General features: G+C 38.1%; 1 protein-coding gene across 2 annotated transcripts in view; it reads right to left on the minus strand.

The window, feature by feature from the left end:
• The window catches only part of NR3C2 (nuclear receptor subfamily 3 group C member 2), a gene marked incomplete at both ends in the record, with an annotated part of 191,724 nt that overhangs the window by 64,582 nt on the left and 100,617 nt on the right, over positions 1–26,525 (minus strand). For both annotated transcript variants that reach the window (XM_079534286.1, XM_079534287.1), the window contains one exon: positions 19,239–19,378. In XM_079534286.1, coding sequence (XP_079390412.1) covers positions 19,239–19,378 — 140 coding nt within the window. The remainder of the gene's footprint in view (positions 1–19,238; positions 19,379–26,525) is intronic.

Below are 26,525 nucleotides of genomic sequence, written 5' to 3' on the forward strand. Positions count from 1 at the left end.
TCAATGTAAGCATGGATAGAGAAATAATACAAAAGGATATAGAGAAATTTGAAGCAAAGACAGGAAATAAGCAATAAAATTGCAGTTAGAAAAATGTTACTGCACATACACAGGGAATAATTTAAAATAAACAGTAAACAATAAAGCAGAATTTGGAAAGCAGTAATGTCAAGAGATGTCTTGACAACAGGACAATTGAGATGTAAGAAGTAACGTAGCAGAGGAGGATCTAAACACCAGTAACGTCTGTGGTTCCCTCTGTATGAGTATTACGCAACAGGCTAGGTTGGCACAGCAGAGCTGCCTTTATGTATTTCTTCAGCAGCCACACCTGGAATCTTGTATGCAGTTCAGGCACTTCATTACTGGAAGATATAAACAAACTGGAGGAAGTCCAGAGAAGTGGAACGGAAATGATTAGAAGCTGGAGGGAGTGATTTACCGAGAAAATCTAAAGTAGTCCTTTACCCATCCATAACTTTTCTGATAATTAAAGTCGGGAAATGATAACGGCCTAGTTCAAGTTTTCAGTCACATGCCTTAGACACTATGCCTTTGGCACTCAAGCATGTGCCTAGTTTTAAGAATAAAGAGCACGCGAAGATTTTGACCTCTTGTAGAGAATAAGATTAAGCAAAGGAAAAGAAAAAAAGAAGAAAAAAAACCGCGGTTACATCCTCCCAAGAATGAATTATGCCTAGCAACTAGCATAAAAGAAGGAGGTTGTATTACTTTTGATTTTATGTTTTACTGCTAATAATGGAAAGACTTGTACAAAGTTTATTTTTCTGTGAGACGACAAGACTTTGCCAAATGAACAGAGTTATTCACGTATGTCTTAGCAGCCTTTGTCCCCAGTGTGTAGGTAGTGTCAAGTCATCCTGTCAAGGATCAAGGTAAAGGACATAACAAAGTAAGCAAATCCTTTTTCCCCACACCATGTAAATGACTTGGAACGGTTCTGGAAAATGAAGAATGATATCCCAGCAGGAAAGTAACTGGATTCTCCTAGTTCTTCACACACTGACATTGCTGGGAAGTGATTTTTAGAAAGGCAACATTTTATATAACTGTAGAGCTGTCAGCAGGGCTCTACTAAAAGACACTTTAAAAGTCATGCAGACACTGTCAGAGGCTGATCGAGGGAATGGTGATTACCATCCACAAAGGTTTTGCATGCTATCCTAACAAAAACACTCCAGGCCCCAGCTGCAGGAAGCCTGAAAACAAGCTCTATTAGATGCAGCTTGCTATCTAATCCCCAGACAACACACTAGGTCAACAGGAATGCCTGGGCACATAGGATTCCCCAGCCCCTGGATTTACAGGCTCAACCTCCCACAAGTGGGATCTCAAGAGAACCATGTGCCATCCCAAATCCAGTCCTCTTCACCCTGATTGTGCTTAACATCATTTCTTGCTGGTGCCTCAAATAAGCAAATGCTAGGGTTCCAGTTCAGACAAATACTCCTGACAGATTTTACCTCATAGCTGGGAGAAAAACGATGGAAGAGGGAGACCTGGAACATGACAGAAGTCTACACTGTTTACTGGGAAGTCTACATTTATTACTAAAATTATTAGATATGCAAATCCAAATGGAATGCTGTCTGAGGCTTTTGTTGATGCAAGCTTTGTTACAATTTCTGCAATATTTTTGTAATTCAACATTTACCTGGAACCTACATTTAGATTTATGAGAATGAGATAAGAACTGGCACAAAGTCAACGGCTCTCAGCCTCAGTGCCTTCATTTTATATTACTATTTTTATGGACTTTCTGCAGTACAGTTTTAAAGGTTTGGCAGAAGGTAAAATGACTGCATGGTTGAACATTGCTTTCACCACTTGTAAGGTGGTATCCATGAGCCTGAGAGCCCTACTCCAGGGACTTCTTTTTTCTCCTTTTCTTTGTATAGTATATGTCAAAATGAATCTGCAAATTGGATGAAATCTGCCAAAAAAACAGATTATCATCAGTGGGTCTTGTAGGACTACATATAGTTAAGGTTGCCTGACACTTTTCATTTTAAGACCTCATTTTCTGTTGCTTATAACTTTACCACACAGTAACAGTTAGGGCTGAGATTTTCAATGCTGGATGTCTGCCTCGGGCTGAATTTTATTTTGTGAGTGTAAGAAAGTATCAGCTAGAAGTACCAAGCTTAGTGCAAACTAAGTTCGTGAATAAGGGTAGAGAGAAACATGTTGGTTTTTCCCCAGTGTTACATTTGTCAAAGACATATTTAAGAAGCTCAAGAGCCTTCACACTTTGAGACAGGCCCTTTGAAGCATCACTGCTCTGATACCACAGATGTGCCTTTTGCCATCTCATACATTATCACTTAAAATTAAAACGGATCACAGTATAAAGCACTGAAAAGTTGCAGTTTGTACGTGATATGATTCTCAAAGGTTCTGGGGAAGACATTCTGCCAAACCTCCAAAGTTTCCTTCTGCAAAGAGCACGATCAGGGCAGAAGGTCTGAGCAGAGCTCGTGCTCCAGCTCTCTCTACTAGGCACTGCCTTGGCATGGGGTCTCCGCACAGAAAACCTCCATCATGCTCCCGGGTACATGGCAAACAAAGCTAGAAGGAAGGGGAACAAGGCATAGGTTGGAAAAGCAAAGAGTCACCAGGAGCTTGAAGAGCAATGAGGACAAGAGCTCAGGGAGTTAGTAGACTTAGGAGGAGAGAGACTCCTCAAAAACTGTGGCCAACAGAGGGATGGAAGGAGGCATAGGCAGTGGGACAGCGGAGAATGGCCAGGGAAAGGTACAGAGGCGTGTGCTGGCCAGAAACCAAAGGGGCAGGGAACACAGATGGTTGGTAACCAGACAAGGAGACGCAGGGGAGAAGAAAATTACTTGGGGGCAGAAAGTCAAGCGCATCTCTCCCCTCTACACTGTTAAAGAGAAACCCAGAAACGCCTGGCCTGCTTGTGCAAGGCGCAGCTTCTATGGCATGGGTGCCCAGTGGCCAGCCAGGCCACCATGCTGGCTGCTAGCATGATTTCCTCCTGTGGAGCTCACAATTCTCAGAAAGGACAGGGACTCCTGAATCACTACAGAAACGTTTTGTCTGGGATACTCCAGTAAGGCAGCCATACATCACAGCTCCCTTATGTCTGTAACTACACGCTCCTAAAACAGACTGTGCTAAACCCAACAATGCCCTCCCACACATTCAATTAGATTGACTTAATTAGCTAACTGGCTCAGTGGTTTTGGCTGTTTCGACTGGGTACACCTGTGACACACACTGATCTACGCAGATGAACGTTAAGATAAGCATTCATGCTCTATGGTAGAAAGGACTTAGGTTGCTGCCCAAGAACTGGGGGCAGACAGACATGCTTCTGAACCAGTGGTGAGTTTCAGACAAGCTGCAAGAGAGGTTCTCACTGCTTGACCTGGAATTGCTGACCTCTGCCTCTCCTTGCTAGTAGGAAGTGGTCAGTTCACCCTATAATTGAGCCATAATGCATGACAGAGAGCTGGGATTAATGCACTGCTCACAAATACAGTCAGGCACAAAGAGAAAACCACAGCAGCAGGCTTCTGGCACTTGTAAGTGGCCATTAGTTTTAGTTGTGCAAAATGAAATTAACCCAGCTAATCAAGCACTGAGAAACCATAGTTCTGCTGAGGGCGAAGGGTTCCCAGCAAACAGAAGGTACAATATTGCTTACATGCCATTAAAAAAAAAGGGAAAGGAAAAAGAAAATAATAAATCTGACCAGTGAATAAACACAGTATCTGCAGTGCATATATTAAGAGAGAAAAAGTTCGTATCTTAAAGAAAGGGAAACAACAGATTGACTTCAGTCATCACCAAGTTTATGAGCAGTCTACTAAAACATACCACAAAATAGCTGTTGCGCTGCTGCAGATGACACTATCCCCCAAATTCTTTTTGACTGCCCTCTTTTGGAGACAGGTTTGCTATTTTTACCCCTTCGCAGATCCAGCCACATGGCTCCCTATGTCCCTCAGACTGAATTTTGGCAGTGCCTGGCTTATCACACATATTCCTCACATTCTCAGATGGGTTTGCTATTTGTAAACCTTTCTCCTACTAGACCCTTCAAGCCAGAAAGCTGAGGAAACGTGCAGAGAAAATGGTAAAAAGCATAAGAGAAAAACACAAGCAAAACACACAATGCCAGCACCTTCTGTGATGGGTTCAAACACAAGGAGCTTTTCTTAACAGGAATTCTCCACTTACTTTAAACCTAATCTTCCTTTATTGGCCTCATCAAGGCACACTTTAAGAAGCCACCTCCATCTCCAGGAGAAACATAGGAGACTGGAGAAACATTTTCCTGCAGCCTGCTCTGTGCCCCCTTTCTGGATTACAAGAGGCCCATCTCCTTTCTCTAGCTTTAGTTGACATCTTAGTTTGTCCCTCATCTGGGTGGAAAAAGCTCAATATTAAGTATATCCCTCACTTCTTCAGTTGAGAAACAAACCTTAATTTTAAGTGGTGCCTCCCTGGTATTCACATATGTACTGATTTTAGATTATGGATTTAAGATTTCTACTGCACTGTAAAACAATACTTCAGCTCTGTCTTTACCTGCTGAATTCTAAGCAGGCACTTTTCCTTGTAAAAACACACAGCATCTTCTTTCTTGGTGGCTTACTGTTCTTGCATGATGAATATTTTACCGAAGACTTCAAGTATGGAAAGAATGGTGGCAGTAACAAATATTACCATCAATTCTCAGTAGAATGGGCAATTAAAAACATAATAAGTGAGAGAACAGCAATAGCAAGAGCTGAAATAAAAGTCAAACCATAACCGTGCTGTTATCCTTTGGTTCTCTATTTCTACATTTTCTAACTCCATGGAAAAGAGGATGCTGAAGTAAGCATCTCCTAAAACTGTCCAAAAACCGTCTTCTGTCTTATCACAAAACTATTTGTGCATACACTAGTACACAGGTTTTGCTTGTGCTTTTACGTCCTTCACTTTTTCTTACCCTTTCCATGAATGATATTTTATTATTACAGAGTCAGAGATCTCCTTGCCATATTTCTTCGTCCGGCTGTGAATGAATTATTAACATAGAATAATCAGTGGGCATTCTTTCTAGACTTCTTCCATGGGAGTGGATTTTTATTTTATTTTTTTTTATTTTTTATTTTTTTTGGTGCAAAACAGAAGTGCAAGAAGGAGAGATGCAGCTCAGAATTATCAGAATCTTCCAACATCCTAGTTTATATTATAAAGCTGTATGCAATGCTGCTGCATGAAAATATTTTCAGAATTGTATGTGCCACACATATCTACCATATTTGACAGATTGCCTGCTGCCCTACATTCAGCACAGAGTACCTCTGCATGATGACACTGCAGAAGTAGGAGAATATTAAATACCATTTCCAGTTCCCAAGGCTCTATAAAACACTTGAATATCTGGAATTCAGCTACCTGACAGTATGTACCTTGTATACAGACAAATCAATCTGCAGTGTTGGATAGTTTCATTCAGGAATATGATGCCATCATGGCAGGGATAATGTCTTACTGTTACCTGGAAAACTGTAATAAAAAAAAAATATCTTAAAATAGGGTAGTATCTTTTTAAAGTTTTATAAATAGATAAGCAAGCTAACGCACACAACATAAGGAGCACTTATTCATATCATTATCATTCTGTCGTATCAGAGAAAATTAGCACCTATCACATAATTTCAATCAGTATTGTTAAGGATGGAATTTGCATGCATGTTAGCCCATACACCATATCATAAGTCCATTTCCTATGTCCATGTGATAAAATGGATGAATAAATAATTGGATGCTCAGCACCAAATATATAATTACTTGTAGGAAAAAGAAAATAGAGCACAAGTCTGTGAAAAAGAATATAATAATACTCATCTACAGCTAAACACCGTAGACAAAAAAATCCCCTTTCTGAAATGGAATAATACAGTTAGGTTCCTAAAACATTTATAGAAAACTTTCATAAAAGCCTGAGTTTTGAAAGGACAGGACCATTGCAATTCTTCCTGATAGTCATCAGCTTTAAATTACAATGGTTGTCCCAGCTCAATGAAGAAAAAGCTTAGCTGAGCACTTAGCAGAGCATACAAAAGGTCTGTAAACCTTCAAACTGCTGTTTAAATTGTTCCTGTTAGAAGAAGTTACAGCTCTGTTCCTCTGATCTGTTCCCCCACACCATATCATACAGCAACATTATCGTTTTTAATATCATCCATCACCCTGCTCTGTAATAAGCAGTGCTGTTCTGATGTTGCAAGAGCTGTTTGCCATATGTCTACTTCTAGCACAGCTTTCCATCCCAATACATGAGTTGCATTATTTATTTGTTACATGTAAAGAAATAAGGGAGTGGGTTTTGCAACACATAAATACAAAACATCAAGTCCAGTTCTTTTTTGTACTAAAAATGCAACATAAATCAATTTCGAGATGAAGTGAAAAGAATAGCTAGATACAAATGAGAAAACTACACTCTTGTTCTTGTGCCTGGTAATAGACTGACTGCAAATGATTGGAAATGAGTGGGTATGGATTTCAGGAAGAATCAGAAAGAACTGCAGGCAAATGAAAACGTAGAAATATGATTCAAGTGCATTAATGCTGATTTTATATATATATACACACACATATATATATACACACACGTATATATACATGTATATATGTATGATTTTACATATACATATATATAATATATACACATTTTACATTATAAGAATCCACAATATTCCGTTTCTAAAAGCAACCATAAATTCACAAACAACTACTCTTGTTGCGAGAACAGTACCAAATGTTTCAAAGAATGGTAATTTTCCCTCTAATCCAATCTTATACTCTTTTTCAGCTTTGTGGACATGGGGCTATGTTTTAAACCAATGCATCTGCCTTCATATTGCAGAGGTTATTTCCATTTTGGTGTTTTTTCTCCCCCTGTGACTTTAAAATCAGCCTACGTTCTACTTGCAAAATAAATTTCCAGAATATAACCTTCCCACGTTTATTTTCTAAGGCATTTATTTAGTACTCAATTACTTTAGATACTCTTCTACAGGCCAGAGTTATTGAACAGCTTCAATAAACATAAAAACCTACCGCCTAAATCAGTAATTTCATTATACTTTTCTACACTTATTACTCATCAGCTGGCACACCATTGAAGAAAATCTGTATATGGATTTTTTATTTTTTTATTTTTTTAAATGAGAAAAAGATAATCTGTTAGGAGACATGAGTTACTTTTGAGACTCAGAATATCACTCAAACTTGATAAAGCCATTGGTTATTTTCTCCCTTTTCCATGCACTTAATAATCAGCAGCATGAACCAGTTCATCCGGTCCTTCCAGAAGTCTCAGCTCCTATTACAGTTATCCAGGGTAACACTGCTCTCATGCACTCTTTTCTTCTGGGTTGAGATTACTTATTTTTCCACTACTAGTCTGCAATGCCCAACAACCAAAAAGCAGAACAATTTGGCACCGCAGAAAACCTTCAGAGTCCGGGATATTTTGTAGACAAGAATCAAGTAATTCCAAAGCAGATTCTTTCACTTTGAAAAGCAACAGCAGAGGGAAAGTCTAGAACAAGGCAGGCTTACTCTGCAAGGACTATCATCCTAAGGAACATTTCAACAATTCGGACATCACAGGCTGCACACACAACCGTCAAGAAAATTTGCTGATATCATTAAGAGGTGATTCTGGATTAAATTTGACCCATGATGGCAACCAAATGATGCTCCCAATGGAAGGGTACAAATATCGTTTTTGTCTTCTACAGCTCTTTTTTTTACAGTGAGGGTGATCAAAGAGTATACAGGTTGTCCAGGATTATGGAGTCTTAATCCTGAGAGACGCACAAGACCCAACTAGACACAATGCAGAGCAACCTGCCCTGAGCAGCAGATTTGGACCCAAGAGTCTCCACTGGTACTGTCCAAACTTAGCAATTCCACTATTATTTAACAGTGCTCTCTAATCTGTAAAATGTTAATCCACACAAAACACTGCTCATTTCATAAACCGTAGCACAGACTGTGATAGTCCCAACAGCATGAAGCGATCGAGGACCACTTTCTATATCAAATAAACACGACACCCAGCATTTATGGATAACTTACACCAGAACAAGAGGATACCCCGTACAGCTTCTAAAAGGAAAAACGATTCTGTGAAGCATCTGCAACATATTCAGAAAAGATCATACACTGACCACATCATACTACCATGTTTCAGTAATCTGTGCAAGCAGCTTATGCAATGTCAAGGTTCGAACTAAAATACTAAGCATGATAGGATATACTGTATGAACAAAGATAAGGAAGGATTAATCTTGAGGAACCCTAACAAACTCCCTCTAATGAAAGTTTCAGTATGCACCAGAGAACCTGGATTATATCTTCCCAAAATCACTTCCTTCAAGCAGTTTTGCACAGTTCCTAAAAGCCTGAGGCAACTTGCCACTATTAAGCTGCACACAGCTTTCCCCAGAAAGAACCACCATCACTGACCCTTCTTGCGCAAGACTGCTATATAAGAACCTCACTCAGGCCATAGTGCTAAAAGGAAAGTGCAAGAAATTCCAGGCTTCTGAACTCTGCAGAACATGAATTTCAATTGCCAGAATAAATTAATAGAAGCTTCTAAGTAGATTATACCTTACGTTAACATCATTAAGTCCCCCTCCCTTATAAGACCTCCAGCTTATCCTGCGGACAATGTGAATGAAGATTTAGGATGACTATGAACCACTAAGTTAAAAGGCCTGCTGCACTTAGACTACATGTTCATTTGCTACCAAAAGGAAAACAAAGTACATACACGATTACAAGAGAGAGACGAGACAAAGTCGATACTTCAGGCAGTTGAATGGTGCCCTGGAGAACTGGATTGCATCTCCTTTTATGCCATAGATTTTATAATAATAAGCAAGAAAACCATTAATTATATCATCCTTGTTTCCTGAATATCCAACTAGAGTTCCAGAGTCTGATTTGCAATAGTTTAAGCAATCATAGCTGCAAATAAAATCAATGGGAATTGCACTTTGGACATATTAAGTGCTATAAAATGCCAAGTACCTCTGCTCCCTGCGGTCCTAGATATCATAAATCAGGAACGCCAGATCAGCGGTTACGTATGGGCTTAATCTGTATCTCAACTCCTTGACTGTGAAACAAAAGTAATAACCACATATCTTATCTAGCATTGCAAGGACAAATTAAACAATGTTTGTGAAGCACCTGGATATGGAAGCACTTTCTATGGTGATGAGCACCGGAGAAAAGCTCTGTAAGAAATGAGTAATTAAGTCTTCTCAGCGAGGGACGAATACCAATCAGCAGTGAAGGCACAAGACTATACGTTGAGCAATGAGAAGAATATAAAATATTGAAAAGCTGCTCATTAATTGAATGCTATCCAATCTGTTCAATAAGCAAAGCACAGGTCTCGTTGAAAACGCTGTATGTGATCATGTCATTAAGGCTGACTTAGAAAGCATTACATATGGTGCAGACGAACGAAGACGAACAAAGACCACGCATGCTACCAGTATTCATTATTCTCACATTTAGTTGCAATTTTGTAACCTTGGTTATTGCTTTTTTTTTTTTTTTTTTTCTCCCAACACATTTTTTAAAAGACTTTTAAAAAAATGAAGCAGCTCAAAATGCAGAAATTCACCATTAGACCTCATATAAAAACTCACACAGAGCAGAAGGAAGGGGTGGTAGAGGACAGAGCAACCTCCTGGAACTCTGGCATGCCTAAACCTGACACAGGAGGAGAAAGGGTCTGCCCTTAGCTCCCAGCCTCATCCAATCAGCAACTAAAGAACAGCAGAGACAGGGGAACTCCTATCAAATCCTGTGTATACAAAACACCTTCAGTAACTCAGCTCATGCACCACGTTTATTAATACACGCGTCACAACTGAAAGAGAATACACAGAAACTACTAGTCCAGAATTTCAAAGTTCTACTTATTTTCATTCTTTGTAACATGGACTTTAGGCTTTAACTACACCTACTCTGCAGACACAAGCATAATAGCAGGTGATGCATACACTAGGTCACACACCAGCTACTTCAAAGGTTGCGCAAAGCTCTGCAACTCTGCAGCAAGTTCAGAGCTTCCTATTACAGAGTAGGCAGCTCTTGGCATTCCTTCTCAAGAAGACTGAATGCAAACCTGCTTACTTATGCCTGCTCTTCTAGCAGGGAACAAGGTGATGCAAAAGCCTCACATCGTGATCTCCCCCTGGATCCCACCTTTCCTAGGTGGAAGCATCTGCCCCACATTCTCTTTCTAGAGTGCTGGGTTTGGCAACTCAGTCATGAAAGACAGGACCAAACAATTGCACAGGTTAAAGCCAGCTAATAATTCTGTCTTACAGAAATCTGTCTCAAACGATAAACAGCTATGGACTTCAAAGCCGACCACGAGCCATTATAGTTTCTAAAAATCTAGCAAAACTGCCTCAGACTAAGTCCACACTTCAAACTCAGGAGAAGCACTCCTGATCTTCAACAGACTAAAACTGTGCTGTAAAAAAAAAAAAAGGCTGAAATGCTGGCTTCTTTTAAGGCAGTGGGAGACTTGCCATTACCTTTTCCCACTCTATTTATATCCAAGATGCTAGCAGATGCCTTGTTCCCTCTGTCTATATCAGACAGATCTGTACGTACATTTTATTTCATTTTTGGTCTGGAAATTGTTTCCTCACCCTCTTACTTAGAATGAGATCAGGACATACAAAGAGATACTTTCTCTCGCTATATACATATATAAATCTATTTTGTGGTTTTATTTGTTTAGAATTTCTTCAATTTCTTCCACAACACTGCCAAATTCCTTATTTCTAAGATTGTTTTGCTGAAGGTACACTTTGCATAATTATCCCTCCTTTTGACTCTTATCTACTAAAAGTGATCCTGGTAGACTTTCTTCTCGCTCTAAAAAATTTCAGAACCTCGAAGGTTGCAGAAGAAAAGTACTACTTGCTACTGAAAGTGCAAATTTTAACACTGCTTTGATGGCCTGACAGGTATCCCTTAAGAAGCACTACTGAAGCTTTAAGGAGCTAACACATCTGATTTATGACATTTTATATGCTTTATGGTGTGTGACACAGAGAATCCCATATGCTTATTTACATCCCATTGCAAATTCCAATTTGACCTGTTTGTTATCCATTCACAGCTGTATTGTACTTGAGGTTGCAAGAACCAGCAGTACAATATTGAAGTCAGACCAATCATAGTTCAATGACAGATTTCCCAAGAGTCAGGAGGGAATTATGAGCAAATATCATCCAGCACAAGGGCACTTGATGAGGTCCACAGGTACCTGCAGCAGCCAATGTGGATAGCACAGCTATTTCAGAAGGACTTGTGAGCTTGTTTGTAAACCAAAAATGAGAAATGCCATCTCAGGAGACATATGTTCATCTGCTGCTACAACTAGAAACCAACTGTCTCATGCAGGATCTGAGCAACTCATGCCAGTTCTTATAAACTGGAGTCCTGTATGCCAGTTAGAATGTGGGTATCCATTATCATTACAAGTAGAATATCCTAAAATATATTAATTGGCTCAACCTTTCCTTTACTATTCCCATTTCCTTAAGTTGGATGAACTCTAGCCTTATCGGGACACAACAGAAACTAGAAGAGGCTTGTAGGTCTTTGGCTTATCTTTGGCTTACCCAGACTACCAAGATCATATTATACTATCAGAGTTACTTATCTTACATAACGTTTTAAATTCAATCCCACCATCTCCATTCAGGATAATATCCCTAAATGTCCCTCTTCTTGATGGTTTGCAGCCTTCACTAAATACCAAACCAGACAATGTCAATTTTATCCATTTGCTGTTATTTCAGTACAGATCTTAGTTCAAAATAAATTCTTCTCCCTCTGACTTGTCTATTCCTCCACTGTGAAACATTTATAGACAGCAATCATGTCCCAACTCAGACTCTTCTTGGGTAAGCTAAAATAAGCTAGAAGCATTTAGCCACCTGACATAAGATAAATTTTTATTCTCCAGATCATTTCAGAAGCTCTCCTGATGTGTTTTAACTGACTCTGAAGCAAACTGTTTAATGTGCTGCTGACCAGAAGAATACACAGTGCTCCATCATTCATACCATGATGACATGAATATTACAAAATACAGATTTTGAAAAAACGTGCTACAGAAATGGCTCAGCCATCTTGAGACTACTACCTGAGTGACTATTTCCAAGCAGAACTCTGTCTACCTTCCCCATATGATACACACAGAAATCAACATTTTAAATTTTTAAGAAAAGGAAGCTGAAGTATTCAAGAAGGCAAAAAATGCATTGAAGTATTCAGGCTAATGGCTATGACATTTGATCTTTTGTTAGTCAAAATATTTCTGGTTAACTTAAGTCAACATGCCTTCACAGAACTGTCCCACCTCGCTCTTAGGGAAGACTCTGATCTGTGAGAATGTTACCTTCTGATATGTTAAAATAAACAATAAATAATTAATACTGTAATGCAGTTCCTTATTACATGGTAAGAATGCAAAAATCCCCTCTCTCCTATGAAAATACAGAAATTAAGTGTTTGAAAGACTTCCTGATGTTTGTGACAGAAGGCCATTACCTAAGATAAATCAGTCTTGCCATGCCAAATGTTTTCTGTATACTGAAGATTCTGCCCACAGAGGCTTGTCATAACCTCCTGAATGTTACCTTATAAATGAAACAGGCTAGAGATCAGTATTCATAAAACAAAGAATACAAGACAAATGAAATAGTGGAGGGGTAGAAAAGTTGCAAGCAGATTTCCTTGCATTGTGCAAGCATTTTTCAATGCTAGACAGCAGCTGATATTTAAAATTTTCATCCTTCTTCTTGTTTCTCCTTCTCTACAGCAAAAAAGAATTTTTGGAAAAGAGTTCAGTGCAGATTTTTTAGTATTCCTTGTTGTAAAATATTTTTTCAAAACATTTAAGAAGCCATTAACCATCTTGCAGTTCTTTGTGGCACTACACCTGTTAACCTCATTGTTTTAAAACCAGGACGCTGTATCACCTAGATGGATCCCAAACCTCTTATCTTCCTGAAATGCTACTGGAATATGCTTGCTCTCTTGGCATAATGCTCCCCATTCAACATATCTCCTGCACTTATTTTTCAGCTCCAAACTCAATTTTTCAGTCTGTCACACAGCCTGCAAATTCTGAGAACCAAAAGGAAAGCATTTCTTCCCATTCTGCATCTCCCTGATTTTCAAATATGCCATTATTATGCATGCTCCATCCTAAATTAATCTTTCCCTTTTTTTTTTTTTTTTTTCTTTTCTGGTCTCACTTCCCGCTGCTTGCTTTTTGCCCCTTTTTGGGGTCCCAATGCTAAAATTTCTAGTTCTTTCCTTCCAACAATATTCTTAACTCTAAGTTTTTAGTTACTAAAGCCAACCAAAGGAGCAGAAAATCATATTCCACTTCACTGAGCAATACTGCCTGCCAGAGTGAAAAACAGGAAGAGTCCTTCAGATATCTACAAAAGGATGGAAGGCTAGTGGCAGCTTCAAACCTACAACAATTACTTAAATTTTGTTTTACACCTATTAAGCATAGTATATCAAGTAGAGAAGTAGCTGCTACGTGAATCTGACCAGCTCCACTTGCCCTCAGCAGATCACCCAACTGCTTGCTCTTCACCTAATAGTTCTGTTTGATAGGTTGTAAAACAGATTCTTGCAACAGGTCAGGAACAGAGTCAACTTCAAATCCCACTTAGAAATTACTATGAAAACATATGGACATCTATACTGAGTGATGTTGAATTTAGAGAGGTCATTGACCTTATGAAAGTGGATAAAAAGGAAAATTGCAGGCTGTGATGGAAAAACACTGACTTCATTACAGTGAATGAACAGAAGAGTGGAGAGTAAAGAACAGTATGTATAATTAATTCTAGTGACACAAACCTACAAAATTCATGAGAGCGCTGTAAAATATTGGGGAAAATATCTTTTTACAATGTATCAAATTCAGCCTCTACAGCATAAAAATATTCTTCTTCATATGATCAATAGGAAACCCTTTCCTATTCACCAGAAATATTATATAAATCTTTAAGTTCTGCTAATTGAGCAAGTTATTGGAGATCTATGCATTCTAATAGCTTGACATTTTATCCACCTTGATTCAAATCAGAAATTTTAGGAGATGCACAGAGTGTGTTCCAGGGTCTTCTACTTGGAAACATAGAGCTTTGGGAAACTCTTTCATGCACAGTGAATGGAAGAAACAAAGAAAGACTACCTGTTTTTGTAAAAAACATATTAAGCATAACCTATCTCTTTCTTTCTTGCGTGGCCATGTGGGAACAGAAACTACGGAGTATTCCCCAAACAAACAAACATACTATATATATATATATATATATATATATATATATATATATATATATAAAAATATATATATATAAATACTTGGGATATTACACATCTGGCCCACTGCTAAATGGCCGCACAGTCCCTTTGCTTGCCAAAGAACAAAAATAATCTACCACTGAATCTTTAGGCTGGTAACAGCTAAGATGAGTCTGTATAAGCTGTTGGATCACCGTGATTGTGGAAGAAAAGACCAGACTCAGTGAATGGTACAGCACTACGAGCTACCTCAGGGAACCACCGGGCTGCACCCTGGATCCTGTGGCCCCTGTTGTTTTGTTCTTTGATTTCCAAAGCCGCTTGGCAAGAAGGGAGATGAATGCCACTTCATTTTCTGTAACTCTAGCTTTGAGGCTATGTCAGTTTCCACAGCTGTGCAGAGTTTTTACAGATTGCTGCATACAAAATTTCATCCCTCCCCCCGTGGAAGCAAAGTCTTGCCTAACCTGCTGTTCAAACACAGGTTGAAGGGAGGGTCTCCGGAGTTGCTACACCACTTGCTGAGGTGCACAGTGCTCACTGTAGTCAGCTGGCATTCAAGTAAGATAGTACCAGATTAGACTTGAAAAAAATGCCTTCAGCCAATTTTCTCTCTCCTTTAAATAGACAAATGATAAGTGATCAAGTGAAACGCAAATGGAATCCTAGAAAATTCTGTTGCCGTGATCATGTTTCTCCCTCAGAGGTGGGAAGAGATCTACTTTTCTGACCTAGAATAGCAGAACTAGCTCCAAGGCAAACCCGCTGGACAAGAAAATCTGAAGATGACTGAGGATTGTATCACTGTATTTAAAAATAAGACAAGCTTCCCCAGTTGATATAATAATTAATATGATTTAATTTGTTAATTTTTCCGCTTTATTTTAAATAGCCAAAAGTCTCACAGCAAATATGCAAAGAAACTGGAAGAGAGCAGTCCTTCTTTGTTGTAGCCTTCATCACTATTAGGAGTTGAAAAATGCCTTCCTTTTTTCTTATACCCAAGCCAAAAGAAGAATGAAAGATTAACCTTAGCAACTTAGGAAGCAATATAATTTTGATTTAGGACAGATTACCTCATACTTGTCTGGAACTTGAACAAATGAAGACTGAAAACTGCGTGAGCAGCTATGATTTCTGACATCAAGCCTTTTACACTCCTTAGAGAAAGCTGGTTCAGGAAAAAATTAGAAGAGAAGACCAGCCAAGTGCTTTAGGTTCCCTCACAGTAGAGTGTATATTCAGCAAATAACTCCAATAATGAATATAAATTCAAGCTTAAATAACTACGATAGCCCATAATTTAATGTAGAAAATCATACAATATAGTTACCCCATATATAAAAATGTACTGTAAGTACAAAAGTCCCAACTTTCACAGCAACAAAATTTGTCAGTATTTTTATTATAATTAAGGGGTTTTACTATTTGTAAAGCAGATCAAATTTATGTTAATGACACAGTCACATTTCTTCACACCAGACTCCTGTTCATCAAGTCAGTCAGCAAAAAAATCCATGCTTAAGTGATACTAAAAGTTTGTTCTTCCATAATTTACGTCCCCCTAATGAATTCCATCTGAAATTACTTTGGAATCTTAACCAACAGTCCTTTTTTTCTTTTTTTCTTTTTTTTTGTCTACAGATTTTCTTCTCTTATATTGATTGAGCATTTTCTCCACATCTTTCCAAATAAGATCCTCTGGGAATATGACTACCAGACTTACAACTGGAAATGTGAGCTCTGGTCTTTTTGTTGCTGTGGACTTCTTTGTTTTATATTTCAAGGCAGTTGTTTTTGTTTTGTTTTTCCTTTTTTTCTGTCACAACCCTTCTCTTTCATAGTATTTCCATAGAGCACAAAGCAATTGGTACTCAAAAGCTGTTCAAGGCAAGCTCAAAACACTCTAGCAATTCCAGCTGAAACCAGAAGAACTGGATGGTTTTCCACAACCGCTTTCTCCAAAGCCTCCTTCTCTCTGTTTCCATACTTTTTTTTTTTTTTTTTGACACTTTTTGTCTCCCAACTTACTCTTCCACTTCAACTCCAGTTGGTAACCACCATGATTTCCAACCCATTATATCATTTGAATGCAACTTTTAGATCAAATCTAGATAATTAGAAAAAAAAAAAAGTGCCTTTTTGTACACACATTTGAATGTAAAATCTGTAGAAAAGTACTCAAAAGTTTTAATATGATTTTAGGGAAATGACAAATGAAACTTGAGGGATCTCTTCCGTTAAATCTCTTAGAGAAGGAACAATTCATTTTTACTCAAGTAAATTAGCCACTGTATTCGTAAATCCGACCCCAAAATTGTTTCTATGTTCAGAATGGGAGCATTACTGTTTTCTTTGTAATTAAGGCAAGAATACAGACACTTCAGTAAAGAATATACTTGTAGCCCAGAGCTAAGATAGGTATGCCTAAGATGTACTCTTCAGGTAGCGTTCCCACCTTGAATTATACTGTGCACTGAATTAATACTGTTTTAAACATCTGATGCAACACAGGAATTATCATAAATACTTCAATTGCACTAAGAACCCTCAAGATGAGTGATTTCATCGGTTGTGCACTCAACCAAAGAATTTAGTATGACTACCAACCATTTGCTTTGCTCTGAACCTACCCACACAGATTTGTATTCACACTGATAGTTTCAGGATGTTTACAGCCAAAATACATACTGTGTTTTTTGCTGTGACCTACTCTGGCTATTACTGTACTATGTACTTTTATATAAACAAATAAAGTACAAGCCAAACTTTCACTGTTTGCATAACATTACTAGTAGCAGTAAGAGCTCACAATCATGTACATATCAAGCAGGAGCCTAGACAATGTTCCGACACCACATGTAAGAACCCGTATGTTAATGTAATCACTTTAAAAATAGATCTCATGCTTATTCAAAAACCACCATCTTTACTGTTCAGAACAACCCTGTTGTCTTTGGTTTTTAAGCTCTTTTTGCTAACTGGCAAACTTTCAGTTATTACTGGTAACTACATTTTTAAAATATGTTTTACGCCCGTTTCCAGATCAATTATTTCCTAATAATCTTGGCTTTTTCGTCTTGAAGACGAAAAGCTCGCTGCTTTGTTGACTCCTAAAGGAAATCCTCCATAATTTTTCATAAATTTCTGTGAAACAGGATCTAATTATGACAGGAAAGACATCAAAAGTGAAGGTATGGTAAATGCAGATACACAGTACCTATAAATTACAATGACTTAAGACTGGGAAAGAAGTTTCCTCGGAAGGCAGGGAAGGAGAAGGAAGATAATAAAAGGTGCTACCGGTTCACACAGTAGATGTGTGCACATGCTAAAAAAAGCCACCACCACATCAACAATAACAACAACAAAAAGCCCTCACTGTTTAGATTTCACCAACAAGGACAGCTCAGACATGAAAGTACAAATGTCTATGCATGATGTCATGTGTAAGTACAGGGGGCGGTGTGCTTAAGTGCTACATAAAGGAACTGAAACCACAAAGTCAGGGAATGAAGACAACTACTGCACAACAATAAGAGAAAATTTTTGCAGAAGTGAGGATATCTTTTCCAGGTTGTTACAGCTTTGGGAAGCTTAATTCAATTAAATTGGCAGTTTTTGATGATAGATAGATAAATAGATTGATAGAGAGATATTACATGAGGTATTGACTTCAATGACGCACAAGCTCTCAAGGTCAACTTGAGAAGCTGTATCTTTATAGCTACCAGTAGCAGACAGAGTGGCCACAGGAGATATTAATCACATAACACACTGCCTCACTCTGCTCAGGGTACAAACTGGATGCCCAATTAAGGGATTATTTTCTTTCAAGTTTTCTTTACTAAAATAAATGCAGCTTGTTTCATCAGGGGTTATAAGAACACCTCATTGGTAATGATTTCTTTTGCATGCCATGAATCAGGTAGTAAAAACTTAATTCACATCGCTTGAGGCAGTTGCTTACTAAGCCTTTAAAGATCAAACATACCCTAACTACACAAGACACTGAGACGCGGCACCTACGAAAGATCCTGCAGCAATCTGAATGGTACTAACTTCTTTCTAACAAGATATACAGGAAAGATGAGCTATAAACAGTATAAAATAAGGAAATGTCGGCTAAACACTCCTACAATGGCAAAGCTATCAAAACACAGACCACATGAAAATGCTAGTCCTTAATGAAAAAAAAGAGCATTGCAATACCAAAGAAATGCACAGTGATCAATTTATGCACCCTCATCAATCTTTCACAGGACTGTAAAGCCTTTTACTTTTGCTAAAACACAGATGACGCACTACTGTGCCCAAAGACCTGAAGGTAGCCGCAAGCAGACAACTGACCTAAGTGAGTTGTACTGTCATATAAGATGTCAAAATGATGAGACAACCTTACTCAACCTCCAGTACAGGAGAAGCAGAGCTATGCTTACACCAACTGTATTCACATCCAATTGAAATTACTAACAGCAACTTGGAGGGCTGAAGGAGCTCAAGTCTAATTCAGTAGTAGCATAAGGTACAGCAATGCATTCTTTAAAAAAAAAAAAAAAAAAAAAAAGTTTAAAAAAGAATTACAACCTGGCATATTCTACTTGAATTTTACAATGCATAATTGGAAGCCATTCAACAAAGGTGTTCTCACTTTTTTTCCAGATTAACACAGAACTTTACCAACAGAAGAAAACAGATGAAAAACATGTGTGCATGTACCTATTACTGCATTTAAAAAAAATGCACAAATTCCACCTTGTCTTTTTTGCTGATTTTTTTTATTTTGTTTTGTATTGTATTCTTACCTTCTACTGCTCTCTTGAAGAAAACTTTACAGCTGCCGCATGTAACTACCCCGTAATGACATCCAGATGCCTCATCTCCACATACCAAACACACTTTGGAAGGCCTCGAAGAACCAGATGATACACTTCTCAATGAAGAGCTAGAGAAGAACAAAGCAAAAGGAAAGTTATGAATATTTCAAATCACACTGGCCACAACACAAAGTTCAATTAAGAATTTATAACAGGTATATTGCTCAAGGCACCTAACAATTAGGAAACCACAACTCTTTCTGGCAGTGCCTTGTTCAACATATGTGTTGCTTTAATTACTAGAAGAAATATTTTATTGTCTTCTTTAAAACACTCATAATATATCAATGTTAATGCGAGAAATTACCACAGGGGCAGTGGAATTTATTGGTAGCAGATGACTAAAATTGAAAATAAACAAACAAACCACTCTGGCAGTGTCCAGAAAACTATAAATTTTCTGGGTTTTTCTGATTTTTTTTTTTTTTATTTTTTTAATTTTTGTCTCAAGCCCTTACAGGGAAAGTACATCTGTAATAAAGCTGCTAAGACCATTTCACGAAACCGTACAGCACAGTGGTAACTTCTCTTCCCTTATTCATGGGCCTGCCTACCACTAGAATGGCCCTTGAGTTTATAAGTTATATTTCTGTAATTGAACAGCTTGCTTCCAAGAATAGTGAATTGGAAGCCTTTTTGCATACAGCAAGTGTAGAATATTCTTCTTTATTACACTAAGTGCCAGGAGAACAGCCCTAATATTTCAGAAAACATTCCATTCTGAAGTTTTGCAGACTGATGCATCTTGCAAACTCAACCTCAACTTAAAACATGGGGTATTTTATGTTGCTGTTTTGTAGTTGTTGTTTTGGGTTGTTTTTCTTTGAACTGTGACTTTCAGGAGATCTCTTTAATTAGTATTTTCTATTGACAGCTTTAAAAGACAGTGCTCTTCAAAAACCAACCCCATTTCATAACACAGCGAGTCTCCTCCCTCCCTTCTTCCCTGGGGGAGGAACTGGAAATGCCTCCCTATAATTGGCACATTCAGTGAAATGCGTCAGATACCAAAGGAGAAGAGAGCTTTGGATCCCACCCCCACCTGCAAAGGACTGGGGAGGATCTTCCCCTTGATACTGTCTCCCTTCTCCAGGTAAACATGACCTCTTGCATATCTTCACACCTTATCTCTCTGAATCCTGTCAAGCAACTACAAAAACAACTCTGGAAAATTTTACACTGGTGGTGAAATAATCTGATAGTTCAAACTGCAAATCAGAAGCTATTTGTCAGCCAGGTATTGGGCAACAAAGTTCACAGGTAGGCTTAATTCAAATGCAAGATAAGCAGCTGATTAAGAAATTCCAGGGATGCACTCTTTGCCTTTTTCATTCTGTATCTTCCTTTAAAGAGATACACAGAGGCCAAATGATTTATCCAGGGGCACGGCAGTAATGTCACTCCAGATCAAGGACCACGAGTCCCCTTGCCTGCAGGTTCGCTGCAACGTTCAAACTAAACATCTTTTTAAATGGCAACATTCAGAAGTTAACCAAAAATGTTCCTGATGCTGTTCTTGTCTACTTGCTAGTCTGTTCGATTTAATAGTTTTATTCCCTGTGCTATTTATACTTTCATTACATAACATAACACCACTTGATAATTGCTGGGTGATGGCATTAGCTCATCTGCCAGTGAGACAAAGGAAAGCCTCTCCAGACCTACAGTAAGAAAGTTTGATTTGCTCAAGTCACTGGCACGGTTATGCACACTAGGTGAGCAGAGCTGTAAGGCAGCTACTTTGGGATTTACCAAGACTATGCTGCTATTCAGCACTGCATTTCAGCTCTGCATTTCGATATGTTCAGGAAATGAATGCAAGTAGGGTAAAAACCCCTTTTTTCCCTGCAGCACATTGCATACCATGTGAAAAAAAATTTAAAAATAAAATCAAGCTTCCCATTAAACAAATTTCTTCAGAAGGTGTCTGCTTTCTAGAGAAAATGTCAGCAACCTGAAAAACTACCGAGTTGAAAATTCATGTTTTGCTTTCTCACTGCAAACTGCAGTATTTTGTCTGAAAAAGGAAACGTTTCAGTTCTGACACACCACCAAAAATGTCTCAGGGCATTTGTAATTTCGGTGCCGCATGTCCCCATTTCTTCATAAGACACAGAAATTCTCCTACTGTACAACTACTGCAATCTTTCTACCCCGAAAAAGGTCAGTGCACTTTTTTAATATCTAAAAAGGTAATTCTGGCAGAGAACTCTTACTGTGCTGAAATAGAGGATCTCACAGCAGTGTGTGCATACAGAAACAGCTGTGTATATACAGAGATATGCTCTTTTTAGTTGAAAATAAATTGTCATGCAGCATTTGCAGAAGGTAGGAGAGCCTTTTTTTAGGTATTAACTACCCCTTAAAATTCCACTTACATGAATTAGTGGGTTAAAAAAAAGCCAGTAACTACACATAGAGACACTGTTTGATCCATAACTATTATTAAATGCCCACCTAAACCATTATCTTTAGCATATTTTATACAGTGCTTATCGAGAGAAAGGGCTTGAACAGAGCTAAATGGCAAAAGTAGAGCTTGAATGCAAAGCATGTATTCAGCTTTTCAGCCACAGCAGCACAGGTGGAAGCGTAACATTCCGGAATAAAATTTAATTAATTCCCATACATCCTTTTAATCAGATTAAAAGTGGAACAGGTTAAAACACAAATGAGATATTTTCACTTTTAATAGCAGTATCCAACAGGGTACAATTCTCAAATACTCTACTCCAAAGAAACGCTGATATTAGCTGTTGGTACTTGAATCTCCTCCAATATGTGTCAGTTTAAGCTGTGATTGCCGTTTAATGTTTTGCTTGTTTGGTTTTAAGATTACCTATGTTCTCTTTCACCTACACTACACCAAAGTGCTTTCTAATTTAAAATGCTGTTACACTACTTCATACAGGAGTTATAGTGGTTCTCGTCCACACCTGCAAATAATAAAATGCCAAGTTCCAAAAATATGCTCAAATCATATTGCTAAGCTTCAAATTAAGCCATTCCCTCCATTGAAACTATTCTGCTCTCAACAAGGGATGAATGGATGGTTACATCTTTTCTTCATAAATCTTATTTACATTCACACCATTATTCCTTTCTTAGAAACTTGACCGTGGTAAGATTTGCATCAAGGCCAGTCTGATGAACAAACTTCTTCTCTGTCCTCAATTCAAGGCCAGATATCCGGCTTGTATGACACAAACACACTTGATCTCTTCACTACTTGCAGTAAACCAACTACTTACTTCATTAGTATAACTACATAACCTATATGTACAGGAGGAAACACCACAGTAAAAATACCCCCCCCTCTTCGAAAATGCTTCTTTCAAGTGTGCTGTTCTCAGATGAACATTTCCCTATTCATTATTTTTGCCACTGAAACATCCCATAAATTTTTATTAAATAATCCTTATCTAAATTGGTATTTGGGAAAAATACTGTTACTGGGAATAACAATAAAATCTAAATTTCAATTATAACAAATACACAAATTAATTCAGTTCTAATTTTTTTTAGTGTGCTCAGTCTGATTCGCAGCACCATACGAAAAGCTTAGTTACAACAATCCCATCACTCTGGTAGTATATTATTCTGTTGTTTAAAACATTACAACAGTTGGTCCTAATAAGAAAAGATGCTATAAATTCAGTGGACCTCATAAAACCTCACTCCCTAGACAGCCAATCGCCCAGTGCCAAACATCTATTTCAAAGACACCCTAAGCCTAACAATATCCGTAAGCCACAGCAGCAGGACAGAGCCTTAAAATGCTTAGCACAAGTGAAAACACTGCTTTTACACATTTGCACAAGTCCAATCTAGAGCAACAGGTACTGCTCTGTTATACACAGACAGTGTATTACAGTGGTTACTGCTGATCTGGAATTTTTTTGTGGACAGCAATTCGCTTTTAATACAACCTTCCAACTGAAAGTACAAGAAAGACAGCATGAGATGCCACAGAGATTGGCTACTCATCGTTGCTTTTATAAGCCAGTGGTTTCCAGTCTTACTAAGGGTTATCATTTTCATGCCTCTGTCACATTTCCAACGTAAAGAAAAATAAATAAACAAGAAAATATCCATACTACAGGATGCAAAGAGAAATGATCTAACACAGCATACATATTTTATCACAGCAACATCACAGCCAGGGACAGCATGGAGCAATTTAACTATGTCAAATGTATCTTCTAAATGATTCGTAAAATGGTCGCTTAGATGGCTCCACTCACATTTGTCACATTGTAGGGTGCGTGACAAGGAATAAGCCTGATTTATTAACCTCAATAGTGCAAATGTTGGCAGTTAAATACTGACCTTGACCAGCCATTGCCATCAAATTCATTTGTGCTTCCACAAGTTGGTTTTAGTAATAGTTACACAGAGAATTAATTAGAAAAACAGATTTTGTAAAGAAGAGTCAATAAACCCACAGATAATCCAGCATTTTAAAAGCTGATTACATAGGTTATTATGCTTCTCAAACCAGATGTCATAAAGGAGCACCTTTCTGATGATAAAACAACACACTTCAAGGAAGCACAAGGCACAGTAGGAATCCTAAAGTCGTTCGTTCTAAATACTTTCATTAATATGAGAGCTGGATGAGTCCTCTTTAAATTCCACACAATTGACTTTTCCATGCAGAAGTTTCCCCATAGTAAAATGATCAGAAGGAGTCTGGCTTCCTCAATAAATATGTTATGAAAAAACAAAGGCAAAAAGTTGAGATTGGCAACAAGGTTTATTTGGTTGGTAAAAATGTGGGAGGAAGAATAACCAGGAGCTGCCACAAGATGCACAAACTGTCATGACCTCCAGCAGTGGCATGCACCATTTCCCTGATCTCGCTCCACACCGCTGGTTTTATTGTCAATGCTGAGGTCTTACTCATGTAAGTTCTACCTTGTGCAGCCTGACTTTCTTAAAAAGTTTCACTGCAGGAATGTACTCTGGTTCTCTGCTCCAACTACACGCATAAAGCAGATTAGCAGACTGAAAATGGTATTTCTTAAATGTCAGTCTACATAAACCAATCTTCTTGTCAGCAGACCAAGAAGGCAAAGAGATATGAAAAGGTAGAGAGATGAAGTGATTGGATTTTAGGAGGGGAAGGCAGTCACATGAGACTCCTGAATGCAGAGTTAAAGAAGCAATGCCGAAATAAAAAAAAGCCTCAGAAACAAAACTCAGAGCAACGTTTACCCTCTAACACGTGGCACAGGGGCACATGAATTGCCAAATAACCTAGCAGCACATTCCATCGAGTGAGTTTCCTGGGGCTTTATCCCACTCCTGCAAAGATGAAGACAGACATCGCTGAAGCAGTTATGTTTCCTCGACTAAAACACTTGGACCTGCACTATGACCTCTACCAACCCCAACACCTAAAGGCTTAAAATTAAGCTTAAAGCCTTAGCTTTTAAAACAAAAACAAACACCCTTTGAGAGCCAGAGATCTAGAAATTTCAGGAAAGCTAACTGTATTTTAGTGTGTTTTAGGGATTGACAGAGGCACCAAGTCAATATCTGAGTCAGTCTATGCTTTTTCTGCCATGTGAAGTACCCTACCAGTCCATAATTAATGTGAGCAACTAGGGAAAGACTTTTCTTTGAATGTTTTCTCTTTACTAGAATAACAGAACGTAACAGAAATATTTCTCCACTCCAGTGAAGTATTCAGGAAATGCAATTAATGAAAAAAAAAACCAACAACAACAAAAAAGCCAACCTGTAATCTAATACCTTCTAGTCCCATAAATCTGTTGAATTTTGAATCCCAGAATTCAGAATCTTGAGCTCTTGTATGGATTATCATTTATTCACATTTGTTCTGGTTTAGTTAATGATAAAGAACTCATGCTATCCTTCAAAGAATCACAGAATTGTAGGGGTTGGAAGGGACCTCCAGAGATCACTGAGTCCAACCCCCCTGCCAAAGCAGGATCCCTACAGCAGGTCGCACAGGTAGGCATCCAGGCAGGTCTTGAACATCTCCAGAGAAGGAGACTCCACAACCTCCCTGGGCTGTTTTTTTTTATTTATTGCTATTAGCAATAAATAAAAAAAAATGAAGTAATCAGTATCTTACCAAAATAAATTCATTTTGTCACTTATGGACCGGAAGATGTCTTTTTAAGAAACATTTTTAAAAATACCTTCAGCAGATAAATGAAGTAGTTGTAATGCTACATCTAATTTAATAGTTATTTTCAATCTCCTTTCTCTCCACTATTTCAATTTTCAACTGCTTGAAATTCAAATGCTGCAGCACGAACACCGAAGTATAGATTTAAAAAAAATTAAGCCAGTATTTATACTTTTTATTCCCCATTCACTTACTATGATGAAACACGTAGAGGAAAACAAAGAGGAAAGCACATACTGTTAAGAAAGACGTATGAGATCATGTGGTTTCTTTCCTCAGCAGCTCCACCTTTCACATCAAGTTACTTTATTTAGCAATGATTAAGGGTCATACACAGCACTTTCATACCTGGATATTAATTACACTAAGAAGTGAGTTCTGATGTACAGTGACAGAAGAAAAGGCTCTACCCTCAAGCTCCCCAAGTCTAAGAAAAGTTAGTTATTATTTAAAAAGAAACATTTAAATTGCAGTATTTATTCTGAAGATAGAAGCTGATGGGCTCTCTATGCAGTAGCCACCAGTGAATAGGTTCCTGTATTTATTTTAACCTTGAGGCATGTGCTGATTTTACAGAATGAAGCAAGTGTACCAAGCTCTTTCAACTTCCATTCCCTTAGTGGAAGTTGATATTAGAATCCAGCACTTTCTGAATCCAGCTGTAAGCCTTGACTTTTCCTTGACCTTCTCCACCAGAATCTTTTGGTAGTGGCTACAATCTGCTGTCACATTTTTACCTTAAAGTTATCCATTGTCTACAGAAAAATAAAAAAAACTTAAGCATAAATAAAGGTGTGTTATGATGACCTGAAACTGGTAGCCCTTATCTCCTAGGGGAATAAATGGGCTTCCAGCCCACTGACCCAGAGAAGCATCATGTCCTGCATGTAGCCTTCTGAAAGGCACTTCTCCACAACTACTGCCGCAATGTAACAAAATCTTATGCCCCAAAGAGAATTTAGATTCACTAGTTCTGCAGTTTTTTTTTTTATCGTATAAGCATAGTTATCAGCTGAAAATGAATGGTTGATGTAAGTAGGAAGTTTACTACTACA

The sequence above is a fragment of the Tetrao urogallus genome (genome assembly GCF_951394365.1).
Source record: "Tetrao urogallus genome assembly, chromosome: 4".
NCBI classification, from domain to species: Eukaryota; Metazoa; Chordata; class Aves; order Galliformes; family Phasianidae; genus Tetrao; species Tetrao urogallus.